Here is a 26,729-nt window from a genome sequence, read left to right on the forward strand (position 1 = left end):
TGAATTGTAATCTTGCCAGGTAGAATATTTTTGGACACCCAGACCCTGACCCCATCCATGCTGTCACGGGGGGCGGGGGGATTGTAAACTGGCAGGAGCTAGTCCCCTCATCTCAGAGTCCCAGCAGCTCCCCCACCTTTCACAGTGTTCTGGGCTAGTTCCTTTTATATTATAGTTGCTCTTTTTTTATAGTTGCTCTTTTAAACAGAGTTTGTGCCTCAGGGCATCTGGGGTTGGTGTGGGCTAAGGGCCTAGGCTCGCTGAGACAGCAGGCTGGCTGTGCACCCAGACCCTGCTCCTGTCTGTGCAATCAAGGTGGAGGGGGGAAGTGTAAACCATGGGACTTGCTAGCTTCCGAGAGTTCCAGCAGCTTCCCCAATGTTTGCCACGGTTCTAGGGCTTGATCTTTTATTTATTGGTTTCTCTTTTAAACTGTGGTGGTGTTGTTTTTTTTTTTGTTTTTTTCTTTTTTTTCCCCCTGCCCCTGGGCAGCTGAATCTGCTCCTGGTCTCTCATACTATCTCTTCCCACCCTGTTGGAGTAGGGGGTTCTCCTTGTTACCTGGTCTCCATTTGTCTTATGTTCTCCTTTTGTTGTGCAAAAGCTCCTCAGTCAGCCTTTAGTTCTTTTTTTTTTTTTTTTTTTTTTTTATTTAAAGATTTTATTTATTTATTCATGATAGTCACAGAGAGAGAGAGAGGCAGAGACATAGGCAGAGGGAGAAGCAGGCTCCATGCAGGGAGCCCGATGTGGGATTCGATCCAGGGTCTCCAGGATCATGCCCTGGGCCAAAGGCAGGCACCAAACCGCTGCGCCACCCAGGGATCCCAGCCTTTAGTTCTTATTGAGGAGATGTTGCTCTATAAATCAGTGCAGATTTCGTTTGTCTCTGGAGAAGGTGAGTTCAGGATCTTACTTGGTCACCATCTTGGACCAGAATCTATATATTTCTATTTTATATATAGTGTATGTGTACACAGTGTACACATATATATGTCATTACTTCCAACTCATCACTCCCCATCCCCCACAAAAGCTTGTAGGAGGTTATTTTTGCCTCCAGTGTTCTGAAATTTCATAGTTGATATGCCTTGGTATAGGTCTGTTTCATTTATTAATAGGTTATTTCCATGTATGAAATCATGTCCTTTAATTATGAGAATTATTTTGAATTAGGTAGTTGACACCTCCCTCCTTCTGTGCTTTCTTAGTTTATCTTTCTGGAACTTTCATTTGTATTTTGATCTCCTGGCCTGATCCTTTAATTTTTCCTTTCTCTGTTATTTTATCTCTCATTTTGTGCTTTCTGGGAGATTTCCTCACAATTTTTTTTTTTTTTTTTTTTTTTTTAGTTTATTTATGATAGTCACCCAGAGAGAGAGAGAGAGGCAGAGACACAGGCAGAGGGAGAAGCAGGCTCCATGCAGCAAGCCCGACGTGGGATTCGACCCCGGGTCTCCAGGATCGCGCCCTGGGCCAAAGGCAGGCGCCAAACCGCTGCGCCACCAGGGATCCCTTCCTCACAATTTTAAATGTTTAAGAAAAAAATTTAACTTTCACTTTGAAATAACTTTAAATTTTCAAAAAATTAAAAAAAATTTATATACACTTCACCCAGCTTTTTCCCGGTGTTACTATGTAATTTCAGTGGATTAAAACTGGGAAATTAACATTGGATAATAATATTGTTAATTATAACTTAATTAAAAGCTTTACTCAGATTGTCAGTTGTCCTACAAAGCTCCTTTTTCTGGCCTAGAATCCAATTCAGGCCTTAGTTGCCCAGTCTTCTTAGTCTTAGGTCTTTGATATGGTATAGGTCCTCAGTCTTTTTGTCTTTCGTGACCTTATTTGACACATTTGAAGAGTATTGGCCAATTATCCTAAAGAGTATCCACCCCTAAAACGTAGGTTTATCTGTTTCCTTATAATTAAATTCAGGTTATACATTTATTATATCTTACAGTTTATATGTCCTACCAGTGACATTGTGCACATCAGGAGGCATATGGATGTCCTGTCTTATTATTAGTAGTGATGTTAACTTCAATCACTGGGTTAAGGTGATGTTTGCCAGGCCTTTCCATTGAAAGATGCAATTTTTCCTTTGTTATTTTAAGTATCTTGTGGAAGATATTTTGAGACTGTGTGTGTATCTTGTCACTGTATTTTTGCATCTGATTTTTTGCCTGAGTCAGTTGTTTCTGAGCTGCAAATTTTAACATTGTAACTTTTCTGATTCCATTCTTCCTTTATTAAGTTGAAATTCTGTGTAAGGAAGAGCTGTCCCTTCTCATTTATTTAGTCAGTTATATTATTACAAACTTAGGGTATTTCTTTTATTCTTTTTTTTTTTAATTTTTTTTAAAATTTTTATTTATTTATGATAGTCACACACAGAGAGAGTGAGAGAGAAAGAGAGAGAGAGAGAGGCAGAGACACAGGCAGAGGAAGAAGCAGGCTCCATGCACCGGGAGCCCGACGTGGGATTCGATCCCGGGTCTCCAGGATTGCGCCCTGGGCCAAAGGCAGGCGCTAAACCGCTGCGCCACCCAGGGATCCCTATTTCTTTTATTCTTGAGTTATAGTCTTTTACTGTTCTTATAGATACAGTTGCTCAGTTTTTGGCCATTATGAGTCTCTTCAAGTTGGCTCCTATGTCCTTTTGATACGTCATTATTTCTTTAACACTTTTTTTACTTTCTGGCATTATAATGATACTCCAGGCTCATCTATTTTCTCTGTCCCAGCTCTGGAACTAGCCATTCTTTAAAGTGGAGAATAATATTTAGAAATCAAGATCTGAGTGCTAGGGGTGCCCATTCCTACTGGGATGTTATTGCTTCTAGGCTAAGTGGACAGAGCTAGGAAATAAATACACATGTGTATATGTGTATATAAAACCTTGAGTCCGTACGATACTTTATTTTTCTGTACGATACTTCTGATTTCATTCTGTCATTATAGATTCAAACCTGTCTCACTCTGTTCATTATTTGTAACACCTTTCATCAATGGTGAGAAATCTTTTTTTTTTTTTTTAAAGATTTTTTATGTATTTATTCATGAGAGACACAGAGAGAGGCAGAGAGAGACAACAGGCAGAGGGAGAAGCAGTCTCCATTCAGGGAGCCCACCACGGGACTCCATCCCAGGTCTCCAGGATCATGCCCTGGGCTGAAGGCGGGCCATAAACCGTTGAGCCACCTAGGCTGCCCAATGGAGAGAAATCAAACTCTAATTATCTATAACGTATTTACCTATTTACTCAACTTTAGGATAGTTACAAAGTTGGGGCACCTGGTTGGCTCAGGTGGTAAACTGTGCGACCCTTGATCTCAGGGTTGTGAATTCAAGCCCCATAGGGTATGGAGCCTACTTAATTAAAAATAAATTTTAAAAAATAGAATATTTACAAAGTAGTCTTTCTTTCCTTCTTTTCTTTCTTTCCCTTCTTTCCCTTCCTTCCCTTCTGAAGATTTTATTTATTCATTTATGAGAGACACAGGGAGGGGGGGGGAGAGAGAGAGGCAGAGACCAGCAGAGGAAGAAGCAGGCCCCATACAGGGGGCCCAATGCGGGACTTGATCCCGGGACTCCAGGACCACAGCCTGAGCTGAAGGCAGGCACCCAGGGATCCCAACAAAGTAGTTTCAAAATTAACTCATTGCTCTGTGAAGATAAATTGCTGACTAAAGGACAGTGTTTGTATACAGTTCTTTTGATTCTGGTCCTGTACAGTCAAAATATTTCTAAAATTTGGCTAATTTTTTCCTATTTTTTCAATGTAGTTATGTATTTGTCATATAGTTAGGTTAATTTGTTTGTATTTCAATTTAGATTCCCTTTTGCCTTCTGGTTGATCTTATTTGTATATTTTTTAAGTATATGAAGCATTAATGTGGTTGTTAAAGTCAGAACTTTACAAAAAGGCGTAGAGAAGTACCATTCCTCTCTCATACCTCTACCATTTTCCTTTTCCTCATTCTTTTCATCTCATTCACATCAACCATGCCTTCTGTTACTAGTCTTATTAGTTTCTGGTTTATCCTCTTCATGTTTGTATTTCTATTTTGTTTTGTCTTTGGGGGGGTGCACAAAAGGGCAGATAAATGTTTTCTTATTTTTTCTTTATGAAAGGTGGTTGCTTGATAAAGAATTTAACCTTGCCCCAAAAGAAAGCCTTTATCCTTGGCTTCTGGGAGGTAGTCTCTAAGCCCTTGGAATGTCATGTCTGATTAGAATGTCCATATTTGCTTGAGGGCCTTGGATCACCAGCAGTCTAACAGATTTTGCCGGGGAGCCCTGGATCACCAATAGTCTAATGGACAGCATGATTGAGTTTGGGGGTTGTCCATGCTGGAGAGACCAATGGTATGATTTAGGGAAATGACTTTGGTATCAATGGATTTCTAGAGTAGCTAAAAGACTGAGCTCAGTCATGTGGGCCATCAGTTATGCCTAAAAACTCCAATAAAAACTCTGGATCCCTGGGTGGCGCAGCGGTTTGGCGCCTGCCTTTGGCCCAGGGCGCGATCCTGGAGACCCGGGATCGAATCCCACGTCGGGCTTCCGGTGCATGGAGCCTGCTTCTCCCTCTGCCTATGTCTCTGCCTCTCTCTCTTTCTCTCTCTGTGACTATCATAAATAAATAAATAAAAATTAATAAAAAAAAAAAAAAAAAAAAAAAACACTCTGGATACCAAGGTTCAGGTGAGCCTTCCTGATTGGCAGTATTGTCACACACTATTGTCATGAGGGTAAAGCTGTCCTGACTCCATGGTGAGAGGACAAGTGGAAGCTCCACATTTGTTACTTCCCTTGGACTCTGCCCTGTGTGGTTCTCCACTTGGCTGATTTTAATCCATGTTCTTTAACTTTAATAAACCATAACTGTGAATATAATAGTGATGAGTTCTGTGAGTCCTGGCAAATTACCAAACCTGAGGGTGGTTTTGTGAACTCTCTGAGCTTGCAGTTGGTATCTGTGTGCCACTATCATGGTGGCATACTATCAGTACTTATTTGAACTTTACTTTTTTCACCTAACCTGGAAATCATTCCATGTTAGTTCATAGAGTTCATCTTTATTCTTTTTTTAAAGTAATCTTTACACCCCGCGTGAGGCTTGAACTCACAACCCCAAGATCAAGAGTTGCATGTCTACCAACTGAGCCAGCCAGATGCCCCTATCTTTACTCTTTTATAGCTTCACTCATTGTATGGAAGAACCATACTTTATTGAACTTCTGTTCTTGTGGGTTTTCAGTATTTTGCAATTACAGTGTTGCAGTGAATAACCTTGTATTATGTCTTTTCACTATTATTGGAGGTGTAGCTTGATAAATTACTAAAAGTGGGGTTGCTGGATTAAAAGGCAAATACTGGGATCCCTGGGTGGCGCAGCGGTTTAGTGCCTGCCTTTGGCCCAGGGCGCGATCCTGGAGACCCGGGATCGAATCCCACATCGGGCTCCCGGTGCATGGAGCCTGCTTCTCCCTCTGCCTGTGTCTCTGCCTCTCTCTCTCTCTCTCTCTCTCTGTGACTATCATAAATAAATAAAAATTAAAAAAAAAAAAAAAGGCAAATACTTGGGCAGCCCGGTGGCTCAGCCGTTTAGTGCCAGCTTCAGCCCAGGGCGTGATCCTGGAGACCCTGGATAGAGTCCCACGTCGGGCTCCCTGCATGGAATCTGCTTCTCCCTCTGCCTGTGTCTCTGCCTCTCTCTTTCTCTGTGTCTCTCATGAATAAATAAAACAAAAATCTTTAAAAATAAAATAAAAGGCAAATACTTATCTGGTTTTGTTAGGTAATACCAAATTCCCTTCCAAAAGGATTTTATTAGTTTGTATTCCTACCAGCAAAGTATGGAAGTTTCTTTCCTCCCACCAACAGAATGTATGGGCATAATTTTTGCATGTGTTTTTATTGAGGTATAACTAACATCTAGCATTATGTCCGTTTCACTTGTAAAACATGATTTGCTATTTATATACATTGCAAAATCATCACTGTAATAAGTCTAGTTAATATCCACCACCATACATGGTAGTAAAGTTTTTTTTCTTGTGATGAGGATTTTTAAGATTTACTTTCTTAGCAACTTTAAAATATACAGTACAGCATTACAAAGTATTACCCAGCTGTACATCTCCATGACTTACTTTATAACTGGAAGTTTGTACCTTTTGACCTCCTCTACCCATTTTGTACATCTCCCCACCCCCACTCCTGCCCTTTTTAAAAATTTTTTAAATTTTTAAAAATTTTATTTTTTTATTTATTTTTTTTAAATTTTTATTTATTTATGATAGTCACACACAGAGAGAGAGAGGCAGAGATACAGGCAGAGGGAGAAGCAGGCTCCATGCACCAGGAGCCCGACATGGGATTCGATCCCAGGTCTCCAGGATCGCGCCCTGGCCCAAAGGCAGGCGCCAAACCGCTGTGCCACCCAGGGATCCTTTTTTTTTTTTTTTTTTTTTTTTTTTGAGTAAAGTTAACATCTTATGTTTAAGGGCTACTTAAAAATCTTTGTGAATTGTCTCCTTATGCCTTTTTCCCATTTTTCCATCAGGCTTTTTTTTTGGTTTTGTTTTTAAGATTGATTGATTTAGAGAGAGCACATGCAGCAGGGGTGTGGGCAGGGGCAGAGGGAGATGGAAAGAAAGAATCAAGCAGACTCCCCACTGAGCATAGAGCTTGATGTGGGGCTCGATCTCACCACTGTGAGATTGTGACCTAAGATGAAATCAAGTCGGTTGCTCAACTGATGGTCACCTGGGCATACCCCTCTGCCTTTTCCAAAAAAAAAGAAAAAAGAAAAAATTATTTATCTAACGATGTATTTATTTATTTTTGTGTGTGTGTGTGAGAGAGAGAGAGAGAGAGAGAAAGAAAGGAGCAGAGGGAGAGGGAGAGACAAACCTGATTCGGGACTTGATCCAAAGACCTGAGCTGAAAAGGACACTTAGCTGACTGAGCCATCCAGGTGTCCCAGCCGTTTACTTTCTATTGAGTTTTTCCGTTCTATTTTATTTATTTATTCATGAGAGACACAGAGAGAGAGGCAGAGAGAGAAGCAGGCTCCATGCAGGGAGCCCGATGTGGGACGCATTCCCGGGGCTCCAAGATCATGCCCTGGGCTGAAGGCAGGCACTAAACTGCTGAGCCACCCAGGGATCCCCCTCAATTCTGTTTTAAATTTCCAAGGTCACTTTGTTGTTTTTGATTGTGCCTTAAAAAATATATCAGCTTATTCTTTGTCTCTCCCCCAGTGGATGTTTTGTTTTTGTTTCAAGATCTTATTTATTTATTCACAAGAGACAGAGAGAGAGAGAGTGGCAGAGACCCAGGCAGAGGGAGAAGCAGGCTCCATGCAGGGAGCCCAATGTAGGACTCGATCCTGGGATACCAGGATCACGCCCTGGGCAGAAGGCAGGAGCTAAACCACTGAGCCATCCAGGGATCCTGATGTTTATTTTTCTTTGTAGATAGTGTTAGTTTCTTTTTTTTTTCCTCTGTTTTTTTTTTTTTTTTTTTTTTTTTGTGTGTGTGTGTGTGTGTGGTAAAATATCCGTAGCATAACTTTTACCATTTTAATCATTTTTGTGTACAGTTGCATTAATACATTTACGTTGTTGTGCAACCATGGCCATAATCCATCTTCAGAACCTTTCTCATCTTCTTAAACTGAAACTCGGTAGCCATTAACCAATAACTCCCCTTCCCCTTTCCCCTTCGTTTTTTCAAAATGACTTCTCTAAAAAATGCTAAAACTTCTACAATCTGTTTGTTCTGGTCTACTTTTCAAGCCTTAGAAGTCTGGTGAATCTTTGTTATCCTATTATTTTAAAGAATAACCACTAAGAGGTTGCTTGGAAATTCTGAGCATGTGATGGGACCTGTGGTGCACAACTTTGTGGTGTACTGTGGCCCATTGTGGGCCAGTCAGGGGGGATATCTGTATTTATGTATTGTTTGGTGGACTAATCACATTCTCCAGAAAAGAATCTTCTAATCTTCTACTTGAATGCACAAGGCAAACTACCAGGGTTCTGAGATATGAGTGGGAAAGTGTTGGGGTTCTTATATTCAGTGTATTATTCTATGTTGATATTATGCCTGGGATCCCTGTGGCTGCAGAGCTTCAGTTTTACCCTTTTTGAAGAATAAACTTACAGACTTGGGGAGTGGAGGGGCAAATTCCTGCTGTATGGAGTTGGGGGAGGGATTTGGCAGTCTCACTGCTTCTTAAACTTTGGGGTACACTGTAATTGTTGAGGCCTGTTTAGTTGAAGCATCCCCAAATATCAGTATCTGTGCCTCAGGGTTAATCTCCTTGGGGCTTATAACCTCTGTTCTGGGAGCTAAATGGGGAAAGGGGCTGGGGAAGGAATTCACTGTATAAAGTCCTATATCCTGTTGTAACCCTGCCCCCCGTAGTACATGATGTGCCTGACTATCCTGGTTTGTCCTCCCCAGAAAGTAAAACTGTCAGGATAAAGAGAGTGTGCATGGTGGGGTCTAACTTCTTCTTCTTCTTCTTTTTTTTTTTTTTTTAAGATTTTATTTATTTATTCAGAGACTCAGAATTTATTCAGAGACAGGCAGAGGGAGAATCAGGCTTCACACAGGGAGCCTGACATGGGACTTGATCCCGGGACTCCAGGATCATGCCCTGGGCCGAAGGCTAAACTGCTGAGACACCCAGGGATGCCCTAACTGCTTCTTATCCAAACTTTAAACCCTCCTTCCCTTCTTGAGCTCCTTCTAATCTTGCCCTTCATGGGTATTGTTGCTTTCAGTTCCTGAGCTTTTCTGAGGTCCTGTGACTTGCTTCTGGGCCTCTCCTCCTGCTGCTTTAGAGTTTTCACTCTCTTGGCCTGCTAAGTCTGTGATCATTCAGTTATAGGTTTTCTTTCAATATTGTATTGTTCTTGTCTCCTTTTTAATTCTTTTTTTTTTTTTCCTTTTTAATTCTTTGAGAGTTTTTGCCTTTCTTAAAATTCCATTTCTGTCATCTTAATGAGATTTGGAGAGGGAACTGGGATAAATGTTGCTCAGTTCTCCCCCCCCCACCCCCGAGAAAACTGATGCACAGAAAGGTAGTACAACTTTTCTTAATAACTTATTAGCAAGCTGAAAGTAGAGTACTGTTTCTTTGATTCATAGTCTAGTTTTTCTTCTGTCCTACCTTTAGCAGCTGGCATTTTTTCTTTCTATGCTGAAGAGACTTCAGTAATACTAGATGTTTTGTTTTGTTTTTTTTTAAGATTTTATTTATTTATTTATGAGAAACACAGAGGGAGAGAGGCAGAGACACCGGCAGAGGAAGGAGCAGACTCCATGCAGGGAGCCCAACGTGGGACTCGATCTCGGGTCTCCAGGATCAGGCCCTGGGCTGAAGGTGGCGCTAAACCGCTGGGGCCACCAGGGCTGCCCAGTAATACTAGATCTTATTAAATTGTAGGGGAAATTCTGTTTGGTTTTGATTGTCATTTTCAGCTACCATTCCTAATAACTGTGTTCCCAGGGTTTGTGTATGCACGCACACACAGGTGTGCTTTTTTACTTCTATTCACTTGAGAGCCAGAACCCTAACCATGTGAAAGCACCTAATAGACACTCATCCCTGCATAGTCACTCAAAGTTTTTGACTAACTGACAAAGAGGAGGCTGATCTTCTCTTGAAATACTGATACTGCATGCATTTATGGAATATCTGCTTCTGGATGTCTATTCACAGCAAAAAGTACCTGCCCTTTCTAAAATTTGATGTATGGAACAAAGTGTTTTGATATGGAATCAGTCTTAAATGCTTTGTGGTTCCCCCTCCCTTCCCCATCCTTCAGTTTATAAATGAGAACACAGAATTTGGGTGACTTAGTTAAAGTCATTTAGCTAATGAGAAGTACTGCCAATAATTAAAGATTCTCTTCTGCTTTCCCTACCTTGCTTTATTTACTCCATCAAAAGTTGATGGAAATGATTCTTGAAATTTATTTCTGTCAGAGGCAGCTATACCAAATGGGGTCTTGTGAGAGTATTCATGTTTCCAGTTTTTACTATGGGGAAAACCTTGATCAGGTAAGGATTTCATTATGTCTGGTAGTCCAAATTGAACTTCATATGCCCTTTTTTTTCTTTGAATTCTGCATCTTCTGTTGCTATGATTATATCCTTATGACCGTATTATTAGGGTAGAAGTGTAACTTTTCTTTCTCTTCTTCACAGCTGCATCAAGATCTCATTATGCATCAGAAAAATGAGAAAGCAGAAGAAAATTCTATGGAGGAAAGGAATCCATTTAGCCTTTTCTGAGAAATGGAATACAGGGTTTGGAGGTTTTAAGAAGTTCTGCTTTCACCAACATTTGTGCATTCTGAAAGCCAAATTGGGAAGGCCAATTACTTGCAGCAGACAGTTGAGGCATTTTCAGTGCAGAAAGAAGGCCCTTCAAATCCAGAACACGTGGATCCAGGATGCACCTTTTTTTGCTAAGACAAAGTCCAGTGTGGCTGCTCAAAATGTTAGTACTTTGTCCACTAAAGTGAAAAGGAAAAACTCTAAACACTTCATTTCGTCCTCAAGGACCCTCCTGAGACTCCAAGCAGAGAGGCTGCTGCCATCAGCAAAGAACTCTGACCATGAATACTGTGGAGAGAAAAGTATCTTGAAGGCTGTTGCTGACTTACCAGCAAATAATGTTTTAGGTCAGGCCAATGGTCACCGACCTAGGACGGAGCCACAAGCTTCTGACTTTCCTATGAAGTTCAATGGGGAGAGCCAAAGTCCAGGTGAGAGTGGCACAATTGTGGTCACCTTGAGCAACCATAAGAGAAAGCGCTTTTGTTATGGCTGCTACCAAGGTCTGGAGCACCACAGGAATGGGGGACCCCTAATTCCAAAAAAGTTTCAACTTAACCAACATAGAAGAATAAAAGTATCTCCTTTTATGATGTATGAGAAATTATCCATGATTAGATTTCGGTACAGGATTCTCAGATCCCAGCACTTCAGAACAAAAAGCAAAGTTTGCAAGCTAAAAAAAGCCCAGCGAAGCTGGGTGCAGGTCACTGGGGACCATCAAGAGACCCTTAGGGAAAACGGTGAGGGTGGCAATTGCAGCCCATTCCCTTCCCCAGAACCTAAAGACCCTTCTTGTCAGCATCAACCGTACTTTCCAGATATGGACAGCAATGCTGTGGTGAAGGGAAAGAACTCTCATTTGCCTGATGGCCACACTAAAGGAAGCCCTTTCTTGGGCAAGGAGCTTAGTTTAGATGAAACCTTCCCTGACCAACAGAATGGCAGTGCCACATATACCTGGGACCACTCCCCCTGTTCCTCTCCTAAGTGGGAGTGTACAGAGCTGATTCATGACATCCCCTTACCAGAACATCATTCTAGTAACGTGTTTATCTCGGAAACCGAAAGAGAAGTCATGACTCTGGGTCAGGAAAATCGGACAAGTACTGTCAGTGATGACAGAGTAAAACTGTCAGTGTGTGGGGCAGATCAATCTGTGAGTAGTGTAGATGGGCCTGTGTCTGAAAAGACTGTTCAGAATGAGAGCTCATGCCAGATGGATGAGGATGGATCTCTCAAGCAGAACATTCTTAGTTCTAAGTTGCTGGACCACCCTTACTGTAAAAGTCCACTGGAGGCTCCTCTGACATGCAGTGGACTCAAACTAGAAAATCAAGCAGGAAGTGGGAAGAACAGTCAGAAAGCCTCTCCAGTGGATGATGAGCAGCTATCAATCTGCCTTTCTGGTATGCATTCTTCCTTTATTCTCCCCCAACCTCCAGCCCACAATTGCTGTCCATTATCTTTTCTAGAAGAGTCCTGTTTTTTCCTTCCACACATGGATATCCCTTAAAGCAGTTAGACTTTCTCTGAAGCCTTCTATATTGCTGTATGATGTAGATGTTCCATAATTTAAGTACCGGTTGATAGACATTTGTGTTGCTTCCATTTGTTTCCTTCTATAAATGATGGTGCAATGAAATTATTTCCGCATACTTTTTAATGTAAATTTGTAGTAGGGGAATTGATGGTGAAAGAACACACTTAAAGAAAATTGTGACCTTGCCCTCCAAAAAGTTGGAACCAGTTTACACTTGTTAAACTTTATTAATCTTCTAGATCATGAGAGTTTGTTTTTTAAAGATTTTATTTATTTGCGAGAGCTGTATTTGCTAGGTGGGGGGCGGGGGAGAGGCAGAAAGACAGTGAGAGCGAGTACCTCAAGCAAACTCCTCTATGAGCATGGACTCCGGCCTGATGTGGGGCTCCATCTCACAACACTGAGATCATGACCTGAGCCAAAATCAAGAGTCAGATGCTTAACTGACTGAGCCACCCAGGTGTGCCCCAAGAGTTGTTTTGATTTGCGTTTTGTTTTTGTTGATTTGCATTTTTAAGTTTAAAATTTGAACATCCTTTTCTGTGTTATTGGCCATTTTTTGTTTTTGTTTTCGTTTTTTGTTTGTATATAAAATTCCTTTGCCTGTTTTTCTTTTGGGTTATTTATATTTTATTTGATTATGGGAATTTTTAATATGCCAGGCATTGTAATGCTAGTCCTAAGCAGTGAGCACTGATTCCTACCTTCCTGGATCTTGGCATCATTCTGAAATGTTAAAATTTAATTATAATGAATATCATAAGAATTTTAAGTTTTTCCTTTCCCAAAGGTAAAAGTACCTGGACTTTGTATGGAGGAATTTTGCTTAAAGGAAATCAGTTCTTCATTGTGAAATTTATCTGTCTTTATGGCTTCTAGCTTTTACATCATACTTTAAAAACATTTTCTTGTCAAAATCTGCCCCATGAGTAAGCTGATGTAAACATTTTTGGAAGACAGTATGGCTTAGAGTATTCTCCTGGTAGTAAAAAACTGGAGACAACCAAAAAAGAAAAGTTTCTCTGGAAGTATAAGTTAGAGCACATCCAGGCTATAGAACACTACAAAGCTGTTAAAGAAAAAACTTCAGGCTATATTTTGAAACTGAAAGCTGTCTATATAAAGGGAAAAAAAGCAAGTTGCAAAACAGAATGATGCCATTTTGTTAAGAGATGCATACATGTAGGATAAGTATATGTGTGCATGTGCATTTGTATGTGTCATAGCTGGAAAGATATCAAGTTTTTTTTTAATGTTTATTTTTTAAAAATTTTTGTTATTTATTTATCATAGTCACAGAGAGAGAGAGAGAGAGGCAGAGACATAGGCAGAGGGAGAAGCAGGCTCCATGCACCGGGAACCTGATGTGGGATTCGATCCCGGGTCTCCAGGATCGCACCCTGGGCCAAAGGCAGGCGCCAAACCGCTGCGCCACCCAGGGATCCCCTTTTTTAAATGTTTAAAAAGATTTGTTTATTTTAGAGCTGCAGAAGGGCAGAGGGAGAGGGGAACCAGACTCTCCCCCATTGAGCTTGGAGCCTAACATGGGGCTTGATCCCACAACCTAAGTGGAAACCCAGAGTCAGGTGCCCAACTGACTGAGCCACCCAGGCGGCCCTATCAAATTGTTATAAAGGGCTTTTTCTGGAGAGTTAGGATAATTAATTCTTGGTAGTTTAAACATTTCTGAACATTTTGTTTTCCTAACCCTTAAATGTGTATAAAAATTTTTTCTCCACAAAAGAGTCCTAGTAAATCTTTTAAAAACAAAACTTTCTGGTGTTTATACTGTACTAGAATAGGGAAAGACAAATTTCCCTACTATAAAGTTAGCAGAACTATGATGTTATACATGAACCTGGAAAAGTGAGCATTTATGCACAGACACCAATTAACAGTTAACCTATAGAGATGTAGCACTTCCAATTGATACATTGGCTGTGGCATCCGTGAAACTATAGGATGACATGAGGAAATAGGAATTTTTACAGAATGCACACATGATGATCTGTAAAGTAATTCATTATTTTATTAGGTTAAAGGAGAAAAAGAAGAACCAGAAGCACCATTTTGGGGGTTTGCTTATTAGCATTTCCATGCCTGCTGGAAAGAGTTAAAGGCAGAGCAATAAGCTACTGTCCATCACAGCCATCCCCACATCAGCAAATTATCCAAGTAGAGCTAAGTCCACAGTCTGTCACCAAACATCTGAGGAAACGCAGCACAATGAAAAGGACTAATTCAACAAATAAAAGGACCTGAGTAATCAGGATTAAGAGAGCAATTAGAATGGAAATCAATATGGGACCAGCAGTATAGTAGATGCTCCTTTAACGGACTTCTATAGCGTTGGCTAATAGTAAGTCCACGGTATGCTGAATGCTGGCTCTTCTCTAATACAACTGCAAGTTAGGCTCACTGCAGTAGATGGATACATTTCTCATGAGCCAGTTATACTTACTACAGTTTACTTATTGTTTCTATAATTGTATGAAATCTTGCATAGAATTGGTTTTGGAAGGAAAAGAAATAGATTCCTCTGTCAATATATTCCTGATGTATTAAAAATTTAGTTAGAAACAAATACAGCCACATTTGTGCACAGATATTCATAGTATCATTGTTCATCAAGGCCAAAAAGTAGAAACAACCTTAATGTCCATCAACTGATAAGTAAAATTCGGCATTTTTACATGGAATATTCTGACATAAAAAGAAATGAAGTACTGCTATATGTTTCAGTGTGGATGAACCTTGGGGAAAAAATGCTAAGTGAAAAAAATCAGGCACAAAAGGCTACATATTATATGATTCTATTGATATGGAATGTCCAGGCAAATAGAGATAGAGAAAGTAGGTTAATAGTTGCCAGGGGCTGGAGAGAGGGAGCAATGAGGAGTGACTAACGGGTACACATTTTCTTTGTGGAGTAATGCAGATGTTCTTTAATTAGGTGGTAGTAACCGTTGCACAGCTCTGAATATACAAAAAAAAAGGGGGGGGGACACAACTGTGCACTTTAGGAGTGATTTTGTGGATGTAAATCACAACTCAATAAAGCTATTAAAAAGAAATATAAGACCATTTTATAATCTTACATTGATAATATATGTTAAAGTATAGATAGGAAACTCAGAAGCAGTATACCAGTTTGACTCCATAAACTTTAAAATCTTGGACATATAACAAGTCATAAAATTTAAAATTTAATTTTAAAATGAAAGCTTGCTCCTATTTTAAGTTTATAAAAATGTTCAATCCTGTTTTCTTCTAGACTATTAATGTGTAATTTTTACATTTTGCCATATGGAAAAAGGTAAAGATGGATCCCTACCACATTCTTCACATCAAAATGAATTCCAATTGTAAATAAGAGATTTAGTTAATAGTTGAATATTCATCTTTTCCTTGTGGTTATGAATAGTTACCTGTTGTTGGGTCTCTTTCTGACTTGGTTTTTCTATTTCTGTGCTACCACTAGTCTGCCTTAATTACAGTAGTTAGGTTTATAATTTGATGGGACTAGGCTCTCCTTCTCTCTTGTCCTCCCTTATTCATCTCTTCTCATTAATCCTTTTCAAAAATTTCTAGGAATTTCTCACATTTTGGTCCCAAGATTTGTTTTTTCATTTTTTTTAATCCTTTCACATTTTTTTTTTTAAATTTTTATTTATTTATGATAGTCACACAGAGAGAGAGAGAGGCAGAGACACAGGCAGAGGGAGAAGCAGGCTCCATGCACCGGGAGCCTGACATGGGATTCGATCCCGGGTCTCCAGGATCGCGCCCTGGGCCAAAGGCAGGCGCCAAACCGCTGCGCCACCCAGGGATCCCTCCTTTCACATTTTTAAAAAAGATTTACTTATTTTGAGAGCAAGAGAGAGGAAGGGAGCATAAGCAGGGAGGAGGGGCAGAAAGAGAAGGGTAAGCAGACCCCCCCCCCCCCCCCCCCCCCCCCCCCCAAGCAGGGAGCTCCATGTGAGACTTGATCCCAGGACTCTGGGATCATGACCTGAGCCGAAGGCAGGTGCTTTTAGCCTATTGAGCCACCCAGGTCCCCCCAGGATTTGTTTTTTCAATTAAATAAACAAAAATAATGGCTTTTGATTGGTATTGCATTACATTTATAGGCTAATTTAGGGAAAATTGCAGTCATTACAATACTGAGTTTTCTGGTCTGAAAACAAAGAATTACTGCATTTTTGACCAATGTCCTTTACTAGAATTTTGTGCTTTTCATTTAGGTTTGCATGTTCCTTAAGTTTAGTCTTAGATATTTCATGCCTTTTTTATTTTACTTTAAGATTTTGTTTTTAAGTAATCTCTTGCTACACCCAATGTGGGGCTTGAACCTATAACCTCAAGATGAAGAGTTGCAAGCTCTACCAACTGAGCCAGCCAGGCACCCCCCACCTTCCTTGTTTTTGATAGGACATTTCTTGTATGCACAACACAGTGAATCCCATTCCACATTCATGGTGGGATGTGATCTGGCATTTGCCTCAACAAAAAACTGTCCGATACAGTTGGTTTAACATGAACAATTTTTTTTATTTTTATTTTTTAAAGATTTTATTTATTCACGAGAGACACAGAGAGAGAGAGAGAGGCAGAGACACAGGCAGAGGGAGAAGCAGGCTCCATGCAGGGAACCTGATGCGGGACTCGATCCCGGGATTCTAGAATCATGCCCTGGGCCGAAGGCAGACTGTCTACGACTGAGCCATCCAGGGTTCCCAAACATGAACAATTTAACTTCTGAAATGACACTTTAGGTTTTGTTTTTCATATTATTACCTTTTGTGGGGGTTTTTTGTTTTGTTTTTAAGTTCTTAGTTTATTAATCCTCTCATGAAAAATCTGCACAGTCAGCACAGATAAAGTCACTGCAGAATCTTTACTCCGTTTTGCCAGCACCAGCATTTGCTTTTGCAGTCCCCCTGACTTTCTTCATTCTGTTCTTGTGTTCCTTTTGCTGTCTGCTTGAGTGGTTTTTTTCCTTCTCCTATAGGTCATTTCTTGTAAGTCTGTTTGGGTTCACTTTTCTTTGCATAATCTAAGGCATCATAAATCTTACCAAAAGTTGTCTTGCCACCAGCAAAATGGGTTGTGAATTCAAATGCAAAATGACCTCTGTTGTGGTCTTGTACATTTTGGCTAGTGTTTACCAAATTTCTGTCTAAGGTACTCTTGCCTTTCTGGGATGAAGAACATCAGTGACCATTTTGTTTCAGCTGAAGTAGTCCATTGGTTATGAACTTTCTGGTCCCAGTAGTTACTGTATCATTCATGATGGCGGCCAAGGCCAAGCTTCAGCCAGTGAAGAAAAGAGCAATATCATTACCTTTTGTACTTGCAGGATGGACTCTAATTTGAATTCTAGTCCCCCCCCCCCCCCCCCCCCCCTAACATTTTGTCCTTTGGTTCTTGGTCACATTGAAGTTTTAGCACTTTGAGAGTAAGAGAAATTATGTATTCCAGATGCATTTTTCCTTTTTGGCTTATTTGGTGAATGCAAGTGGGTAAAGAATAATGGATTTAATTCTCATTTTAAGAAGTTTTCTGGGTACTTCTTGGCCAATAGGTGTTAAAGGGAAAGATAAAGAACAAGCTGCTTTTATAGAGAAAAGCTAATACGTCTTTCCTGCTTTGGATATAGTACAGCATAATAGTTAATGGTTCACTTTCCGTGGTTAAAACCACATAACCAGGGGATCCCTGGGTGGCTCAGTGGTTTGGCGCCTGCCTTTGGCCCAGGGCGCGGTCCTGGAGTCCCAGGATCGAGTCCCGTGTCGGGCTCCCGGCGTGGAGCCTGCTTCTCCCTCTCTGCCTGTGTCTCTGCGCCTCTCTCTCTCTATCATGAATAAATAAATAAAATCTTAAAAAAAAAAAAAAAAACCCACATAACCACAATCAGAATCTTCACTCTGCCATATTCTAGTTAAGGGTCCTTGGGAAAGTTCCTTAACCTCCCTAAGCTTCCTATCTCCATTTGGAAAACAGGGATGCTATCTAACACAGGGTAGATAAAAGGGGGAAATGAGATGTATTAATGCTTGGTTTATGATCGTACTATTTGACTGCCATTTTACTTCTGGTCCCAGTGAAGATGTGTATCTCTGTGAAGGGTTCTTGAAGATCCAGGTAGGGCCTTTCTACTGCATTAGAAGTCCATGTTTGTCATCTGAAGGTGAAAACAAAAATGCAGATAAGAGGAAGAAAACAATAATATCCCCAAACACTAATATCCATAGATAAAAATACTGTTGTTAACACCTCTTTTCCATTTTACTGGTTTAGAATTGGGGTCCGTATCCCTTTGATAGAGACTGCTTTCTTACTTGAGGAATCTCAGTTAAGGTTGCTGGGCCTACAGTTTAATCTTTTGTTATTAGTGGCAGTATTTTCTATGAAATTTCCTCAAACGCAGTATCTCAGATGTTGGGATTCCATATTTTTGTTCAGTTCTCCCCAGTAGACACATGGCTGTTCTTAGGTAACTACAGTATCTTATAAACACTCATAGGCAAAATACATGCTCTGTTTCTAGTTTAGAAGCCCTAAATCTTTTATTCCTACTCTTATCAAGCTACAACAAGGGTCCCTTTCTGTCTACTATATCCTGACCTTTGCTCTTTTTTTTTTTTTCTATAGATTTTATTTATTCATAGAGATGCAGAGAGAGAGAGGCAGAGACACAGGCAGAGGGAGAAGCAGGCTCCATGCAGGGAGCCTGACGTGGAAGTCCTTCCCGGGTCTCCAGGATCACACCATAGGCTGCAGGCGGCGCTAAACCCCTGTGCCACTGGGGCTGCCCTTGACCTTTGCTCTTAAGTCTTTCAAATTGGGAGCCCTCTTTCAAATTGGGAGACTAACAGAAGGAAGATAGGTTTTTCACACCCTTTTTCTGCCCCCCCCTCAAAATAACAGCAGAATACACCACTCCGTTCCCGGGACAATCACTTTGTTCTCTTTTCTGTCCATTTTGTATCCATGTGTACCAGAGGCCATTCTCGAAGTTAGAAAGGGAGCCGGGTAAAATAAGTGGCTAACTCTTCATTCTTCCCATCTGAATTCTGGAGACTTGTCAGACTGATGGTTAACTAAGTTGTTGCTCTCCCCATTCAGCATCATCGGTACCCTAAGTCAGCACTTTTGTGAGCCTCTCAGCCTTTCCTCCGTTTCTTTTGTATTGGTTTTATTTCCTAGGACTTTTTTAGGTATGTTTCTTCAGTGGATCCTCTTGGAAGCCACCTGAAGACTATCCTATGTTCTGGCCAAGAGGTCACACCCTTTGTTTCCCCTCTTAAAATGTGCCTAACCAGATGTTACTCAGTTCACCTGATGGGGTTATTAAGTATCAGAACTATAATCCACCAAATAATATGATACTAAAAATACCTTAGAATTTATCCCTTGCTATGAAATGTGAAATTTACACACATTTAACAAATAATACAGTGACAGCAATCTCAACAATTATGATTTTTAAAAAGATAACTCCTTCACTTACCAAATGTGATACACATTTAACCAAGTGATTAAACTCTTTAGATTGCACTCTTCAGGACGTAAGATTTGTTTTCATTCAAGGTTAAGCTATTGAAAGATGTCAGTCTTTCATTTGAGCTAGCCATTCCTTCTCTAACAGTGCATCAGTAGCTTAAAAAGCCAATGTGAAGGGACCCCTGGGTGGCTCAGCAGTTTGGTGCCTGCCTTCGGCGGCCCAGGGCGTGATCCTGGAGTCCCTGGATCGAGTCCCACGTTGGGCTCCCTGCATGGAGCCTGCTTCTCCCTCTGCCTGTGTCTCTGCCTCTCTCTCTCTCTCTCTCTCTCTCTGTGTCTCTCATGAATAAATAAAGTCTTTTTTTTTTAAAGGAAGTTCTTTTTTTTTTAATTTTTTAATTTTTTATTTATTTATGATGGTCACAGAGAGAGAGGCGGGGGGGGGGGGGTGCAGAGACATAGGCAGAGGGAGAAGCAGGCTCCATGCACCGGGAGCCTGACGTGGGATTTGATCCCGAGTCTCCAGGATTGCACCCTGGGCCAAAGGCAGGCGCTAAACTGCTGCGCCACCCAGGGTTCCCTGAATAAATAAAGTCTTAAAAAAAAAGCCAATGTAAAATGATACCTTAGGGAACTTCTCTTTAGATTGGAATGGTAAGGGCCTGATTTATTTTATCCTCTATAAGACATAACTTTTAAAAGATTTCTTTGGGACAGCCCCGGTGGCGCAGCTGTTTGGCGCCGCCTGCAGCCCAGGGTGTGATCCTGGAGACCCGGGATCGAGTCCTGCGTCGGGCTCCCTGCATGGAGCCTGCTTCTCCTTCTGCCTGTGTCTCTGCCTCTCTCTCTCTCTCTCTCTGTGTCTCTCATGAATAAATAAATGAAAATATTTTAAACAAATAAAAAAATAAAAGATTTCTTTGTAGCATAATATATAGGTTAAGTATTGGGAGAATGACTTTTTCTGAAAATGGTTTTTCCATTGTAAATTTTCTTCCTTTGTTTAAGGATTCCTAGATGAGGTTATGAAGAAGTATGGCAGTTTGGTCCCACTCAGTGAAAAAGATGTCCTTGGAAGACTAAAAGATGTCTTTAACGAAGACTTTTCTAATAGGTTTGTCAATGACGTTTAAGTTAAGCTCTTGAAAATAAAATTGTTGGCATATATGACTTTACTCTTAATTAAAAAAATAAGATACTTAGCAATAAATGAAGTGGAACTCATGTTTCTTTTCTTTCAAAATCTTTTTCAGAAAACCATTTATCAATAGAGAAATAACAAACTATCGGGCCAGACATCAAAAATGCAACTTCCGCATCTTCTACAACAAGCACATGCTGGATATGGATGATCTGGCAACTCTGGATGGTCAGAATTGGTTGAATGACCAGGTTAGTATATTGTAGGTTCTCGGTGTGGAAAAGTTGTGGAGGATGTTGGACAATAAAATATAATTAACCTTTGGGTTGGCCTCACAGTTATCTTTTGGAATGTAGGATTCTTTACCCTTTAGTAAAGTGACTCATTCACCAACCCCAGTATCCAAATGTTAATGTTGTCAGTGTTGTTCACTCTGTGTGGGATGTTCAGAATTGTAGTAAGCTGGTTTTATGTTGACTTTTTATAGGTCATTAATATGTATGGTGAGCTGATAATGGATGCAGTCCCAGACAAAGTAAGTGAAAAGTTACTCTTCTTCAGGAGAGGGAATCCTTCCTTGTGTATTGAAATGTTTTTTTTTTTTTTTAACTTTATGTAATTATTTGGTATTCCTTAGATTTTTAAAAGGGTTCGATTTTGTCTTGTTCAGGTGCTAGGGCTAGGCAGAAGTTCTACAAAATATTTCTGCATAAGAATGTCAGATGCCAGCATTAAGTAATTTCTGTACCTAGCATGGGGCTCAAACTCACAACCCCAAGATCAAGAGTTGTATGCTCCACTGACTGAGCTAGCCAGGCGCCCCATTTTTTTAAATAAATGGTCTTATGAAACAAAAGTCAATTGAGTATATTTAAAAACCTTACTGGCTTTATTAAAATGATTCATGAATTGGACAGCATCTCACTAACAAGTAAAATGGAGCTTTGAAGAGCTGTATGAAGTGCAAGACTTGTACGGAAGAAGGGAGCAGGACAAGAAGTTACTAGCAAAGAGTAGATTGCAGCAAAGTTACCTTCCTTTAGGGGAAGACGGGGGGTCTGATGGGCAGATTATCTCTTTAGTCTGATCAGGTAATTCTATTAAGACTATGTTTCTGGGAGAGGCTGAAGTTGTAATTAGGTTAGGTATTTTGGGTTTGGTGACATGGGCTAAGCGTAAGTCCACTAAGATTCCATTTTGAGCTTGTTTTCTCTTTTTTAATAGTGGGGAGATGCACAAAAGGGATGTATTACTTGTGTCAGGCTTTTATTTATTTTTATTTTTTTATTTTATTTTTTTTTTAAAGATTCCATCTATTTATTCATGAGAGACACAGAGGGAGAGAGAGGGGCAGAGACACAGGCAGAGGGAGAAGCAGGCTCCATGCAGGGAGCCCGACGTGGGACTCGATCCCGGGTCTCCAGGATCACACCCTGGGCTGAAGGCGGCGCTAAACCGCTGGGCCACCGGGGCTGCCCTGTGTCAGGCTTTTAAATTTAACTTAGTCTTAATTCTCTTTAAAGATGTAGTAAATATCACTTTTTTTGTGGATTAATCTTTGATACTGTGTTCAGATACAAACCAACCCTCCCTTAGCCTCTCAATTCCCATAAGAGCTTACTTACTATTAAAAATATTTTTTTAATTTAATGTGTTAATTTTTCAGAGTATCCAGATTGCCTGATGGGCAGCCTTTGATTTCAACATACAAAACCTTTCCAAGTACTTTATAAACTTTTATAAATCTAATCATTTAAACAGGTAAATAAAATGCAGCTGAGATTTCAACACTTTATGAATATACAAAATGTCTTATAACTTCTCACTTATGTGAAATTCTCTTAATCACCAGAAAGTTTAAACCTAAACACACATGATTTTTAACATAAAAGTATTAATTTCAAGGGTATAATTTACCTTCATTACTTCTACATTTAATTCTGAACCTTTAACTGGATTAAAAGGACACTTACTAAGGCAGTGGTCCTCAAAGTGTAGTCCCCAGACCAGCAGCATCAGTGTTACCTAGAAATTTACTAGAGATGCAAAATTTTGAACTCTAGCCCACCTATACTGAATCAAAAGCTAGCAATCTGTTTTAACAAGCCCTCAGGATTCTTTTTTTTTTTTTTTTTTTAAGATTTTATTTATTTATTCATGAGAGAGAGAAAGAGAGAGAGAGGCAGAGACACAGGGAGAGGGAGAAGCAGGCTCCATGCAGGGAGCCTGACGTGGGAGCCCGATGTGGGACTGGATCCCGGGACCCCAGGATCAGGCCTGGGCTGAAGGTGATGCTAAACTGCTGAGCCACTGGGGCTGCCCAGCCCTTAGGTTTCTGATGCACACAAAGTTTGAGAATCACTGCTCTAGAAATAGCTACTACAAGCTCTTTTTATTGATATCTTAAGCTGCAGTTTTTTTTTTTTTTAATTAGAGATATCATTTGAGAGAGAGAGCATGAGCAGTGGGGAGAGGGAGAAGCAGACTCCACTGAGTAGAGAGCCTTAACTTGGGGCTGGATTCCAGGACTCTTGGATCATGATTTGAGCTGAAGGCAGAGGTCAACTTACTGAGCCACCTAGGCACCCCAAAGCTGCAGAGCTCTAAAAACAAATATGCATTCAGATCTTCTGGAAGGTTTATCATACCAGGCTCCAGGGCTCCACCCTTAGTTTCTGCATTAGGAGGTCTGGGGTGGGGCCTGAAAATTTGCATTTTAGCAAGTTTCCAAGTGATGCTGAAACTGCTGATCTGGTAACCACACCCTGATAATCTCAGCACTAGGAATGTTTTTTCATCTCAAGAAGATCAGAGTTACTGAGTGAACAGTTTAAGACCCAAGATGTTTACTATTTCAGATGAGCTGATCGTAATTTATAAGCCAGAAATTCGAAGCCAGGACATGAAGTTCCATGTGACTGGGTAATTCTTTCAGTGCTAGAAGTGATCATGTTAAGGCCTTATTACAGTTTTTACATAAAAAGAGTCTGCAAATCCACATCCTTCAGAGGAGGTTAGTTTTGTAATCCATACCCCTTGAGTTCAAGGTACTGTTACCTCATTCTTTCTCAGCCTTTTTCAGTTTTATCACCTAATTTGGAGAGATTTGTCAGGTTGCTTCTCTACTTGATTGAATTCAGGTGATCTATTTCCTTACTGTCCCATTCCAGTTCTGGCTATAGACCACAGTGCTATTCTAAGAAAATTTGGAACAGAATCTTGTGAATCATGTAATGCATTTTCTATAGAAGAAATTTTTCCTCACCTTTTGGTCTGCCTTACATACAAGGGATTTTAAATTTCCATTTTCTTTTTGAAGTTAAATCTGGGGATAGCTTAATATAATCTGGGTGCTTGTATTTAATGTCTCTTCTAGGTTCACTTCTTCAACAGCTTTTTTCACAGACAGCTGGTAACCAAAGGATATAATGGAGTAAAAAGATGGACTAAAAAGGTATTCCTTTATTTCTTTTTATTCTAAATTTTAAATGCAAATAAGTCAAATGCAAATAGAAGGATAACTTTAAAGTCAATAGCGTATTAATTGGAAACAGACTCTTAAAAAAAAAACCTCTTTAATATTACCTGTTTTTTACATCTTATTGTTTGAAACATAGGATACTAGTACAATTCTCAGTCTATCCAGTTGATTGAAATATTCTCTAACTGAAAACACTAAGCTGAAAGTTTATGGTTCCAGCATTGCTGTTAGCTTGCTGTACAGCTTGGACAAGATGATTTGGGCTTTAGAATGCTATTTATAAAACAAAATGCTAAGTCAATAATTCCGAAGTCTGCTTCCGACCTTAATTTCTCTCTCTAGTCATTGACTGATGCCAGAAATATTATTTTAAAAGCCTGTTTACATTCTATTTCTGATATTTTAACAAAATTGCCAGTGAGTTCAAATTCCACAGTCATAATTCTAGAAATACTGTAGCATTTCACTTTTTTATACTGGGTGGGTTATAGAAATTAAAAGTCTTGTCTTGAGTAGCTGAGTAATTTTTTGCTACATAGAAACACCTGATTGAACATTGCTATTTAAGTAATATGTGCAAAGCATCATCAGTAATGTCCAAATAAATGAAATGTCGTTGAACAGTGCAAATCTAGGGGAATAGTCAGAATGAATTCAGGACTCAGAGCTGGATTCAGATCCTAGTCTATCCACTTAACTAGTCCAGCCACTTAACTAGTAGTAGGACCTTGGGCAGATTGCTGAATTCTTCTAAGCTTCAGTTCCTCGTCTGTCAAATGGTAGTATCATGACTACTTACCTTATTGAGAGGATTAAATGAAATAATTCTTATAAACCCTTAAGTGCATGGTAAACACACAGTGATAATCATTATGATGGTAGAAGCATGTGAGGCAGCTAGTGTAGCTGGAAGCCAGAGAGCAAAGAAGAGCGTGGCATGAAGTAGACCTGATCCAGAGGTTTGGGTTTTGAATTTTACCCTAAATGTATAGTAATCCATTGAAGGGTTTCATCATCCAGTTTATAGTCTTTGATGTAGCAGCACTGTGAAGATGATGGGTGAGTATGGGAGCAGAGCTGATGTGGATATATAGGAGGCCGTTGTACCGTTGATGGTACTTTAGATTAGAATGGTAGGACAGATGGGATATGTACATAAGTATGAATATGATCTAGGAAATTAACTTGGGTGACAGATTATGGGGATGGAGAAGGAAATGTGAAAGGACTTTCAAGTACAGGATATGATCATCTTCTTTCCTCATCTACATCACTCTTCTTTGGTTAAGTAGGATCCCACTATATGGGTACCTATTTTTAATTTGACCAATCCCTTAATAGTTATCCTTAATTTTTCTTGTATAAACACCAGCACAGCCTGTCCAGTGGTACAAGCCACATACAGGCATACCTTCTTTCATTGCACTTCAGTTCACAGATACATTTTTTTACAAATTGGTTTGTGGCAACCCCGTATCAAGTATGTTGGCGCTGTGTTTCCAACAGCATTCATTCACATGCGTCTTTCTGTCACATTTTGGTAATTGCAGTATTTCAAACTTTTTTATTCCTTATAGTGTGATCTGTGATCAGGGATCTTTGTTCCTGTTATAATTGTCTTCGGGTGCCATGAACTGTACCCATGTAGGATGGTGAACTTAATAAATATTATGTCTGTTCGGACTGTCATACTCAGCGGCTTTTCCTCTGTCTCCCCTCTCCTTGGGCCTCCCTATTCCCTAGACACAGCAATATTGAAATTAAGCCAGTAACACCACAGTGTGTTCAAGTGAAATTAACCCTCTAAGTGTTCAAGTGAAAGGAAGAGTCAGATATCTCACTTCAAATCAAAAGCTACAAATGATTAAGCTTAGTGAAGAAAGCTTGTCAAAACCCAAGATAGGCTGAAAGCTAGGCTGCTTGTGCCAAATAGCCAAGCGTGAAGAAAGAAGAAAAGTTCTTGAAGGAAATGAAAAGTGCTCCTCCAGTGAACCCATGAATGACAAGAAGGTGAAAATAGCCTTATTGTTGCTTTAACAAAAGCTTTAGTGGTCTGGATAGAAGATCAAACCAGAAACACCACTCCTTTAAGCCGAAGCCTAATCTAGTGCAAGACCCTAAGTCTGCAATTTTATGAAGGCTGACAGGTGAGGAAGCTGCAGAAGAAAAGTTAGAAGCAAGCAGAGGTTGGTTTATGAGGTTTAAGGAAAGAAGTCATCTCTGTAACATGAAAGTGCAAGGGGAAGCGGCAGGTGCTGTGACAGAAGGCGCAGCAGGTTATCCAGAAGACCCAGCTCAGATAATTCATGAAGGTGGCTATGCTCAGCAGCAGACTTTCAATGCAGATGAAACAGCCATCTATTGGCAGAAGATGCCCTCTAGGACCTTCATGGTAAAAGGAGAGAAGTCAGAAATACTTGGCTTCAAAGGATAGGCTGGCTCTCTTGTTAGAGGCTAATGCAGCTGGTGACTTGAAGTTGAAGCCAGTGCTCATTTACCTTCTGAAAATCCTAGGCCCCTTAAGAATTATGCTAAATCTACTTCCTGTGTCTGTAAATGGAACAACAAAGTCTGGGTGACAGCACATCTGTTTACAACATGGTTTACTATAAATATTTTAAGCTCACTCTTGAGACCTACTGCTCAGAAAGATTCCTTTAAAATAAGACTGCTCAGTGATAACACACCTG

The 26,729-nt window shown here is 40.1% G+C and overlaps 2 protein-coding genes across 15 annotated transcripts in view; one reads left to right on the plus strand and one right to left on the minus strand.

Annotated features, from left to right (window-relative positions):
• The window catches only part of SENP5 (SUMO specific peptidase 5), a 58,756-nt gene that overhangs the window by 18,298 nt on the left and 13,729 nt on the right, over nucleotides 1-26,729 (plus strand). For 5 of the 7 annotated variants that reach the window (XM_038583169.1, XM_038583168.1, XM_038583170.1 and 2 more), the window contains 5 exons: nucleotides 10,237-11,777; nucleotides 20,426-20,531; nucleotides 20,671-20,809; nucleotides 21,046-21,093; nucleotides 23,935-24,012. In XM_038583169.1, coding sequence (XP_038439097.1) covers nucleotides 10,268-11,777; nucleotides 20,426-20,531; nucleotides 20,671-20,809; nucleotides 21,046-21,093; nucleotides 23,935-24,012 — 1,881 coding nt within the window. In that variant the 5' untranslated portion in view covers nucleotides 10,237-10,267. Of the gene's footprint in view, nucleotides 1-10,236; nucleotides 11,778-20,425; nucleotides 20,532-20,670; nucleotides 20,810-21,045; nucleotides 21,094-21,864; nucleotides 21,910-22,224; nucleotides 22,320-23,934; nucleotides 24,013-26,729 lie in introns of those variants that run through there. The other 2 variants (XR_005383424.1, XM_038583172.1) reach the window with 2 other exon arrangements.
• The window catches only part of LOC119877841 (nuclear cap-binding protein subunit 2), a 32,660-nt gene continuing 21,939 nt past the window's right edge, over nucleotides 16,009-26,729 (minus strand). For 3 of the 8 annotated variants that reach the window (XR_005383425.1, XR_005383426.1, XR_005383427.1), the window contains 2 exons: nucleotides 17,985-18,095; nucleotides 16,009-17,221 (listed from right to left, as the gene is read on the minus strand). Coding sequence is in view for 2 of the 8 variants with exons in the window: in XM_038583173.1 (XP_038439101.1) it covers nucleotides 17,125-17,221 (97 nt within the window). In the remaining 6 variants the exon portion in view is untranslated. Of the gene's footprint in view, nucleotides 17,222-17,824; nucleotides 18,096-26,729 lie in introns of those variants that run through there. The other 5 variants (XM_038583174.1, XM_038583176.1, XM_038583177.1 and 2 more) reach the window with 2 other exon arrangements.

This window comes from Canis lupus, chromosome 33 (assembly GCF_011100685.1).
Source record: "Canis lupus familiaris isolate Mischka breed German Shepherd chromosome 33, alternate assembly UU_Cfam_GSD_1.0, whole genome shotgun sequence".
Taxonomy (NCBI): domain Eukaryota; kingdom Metazoa; phylum Chordata; class Mammalia; order Carnivora; family Canidae; genus Canis; species Canis lupus.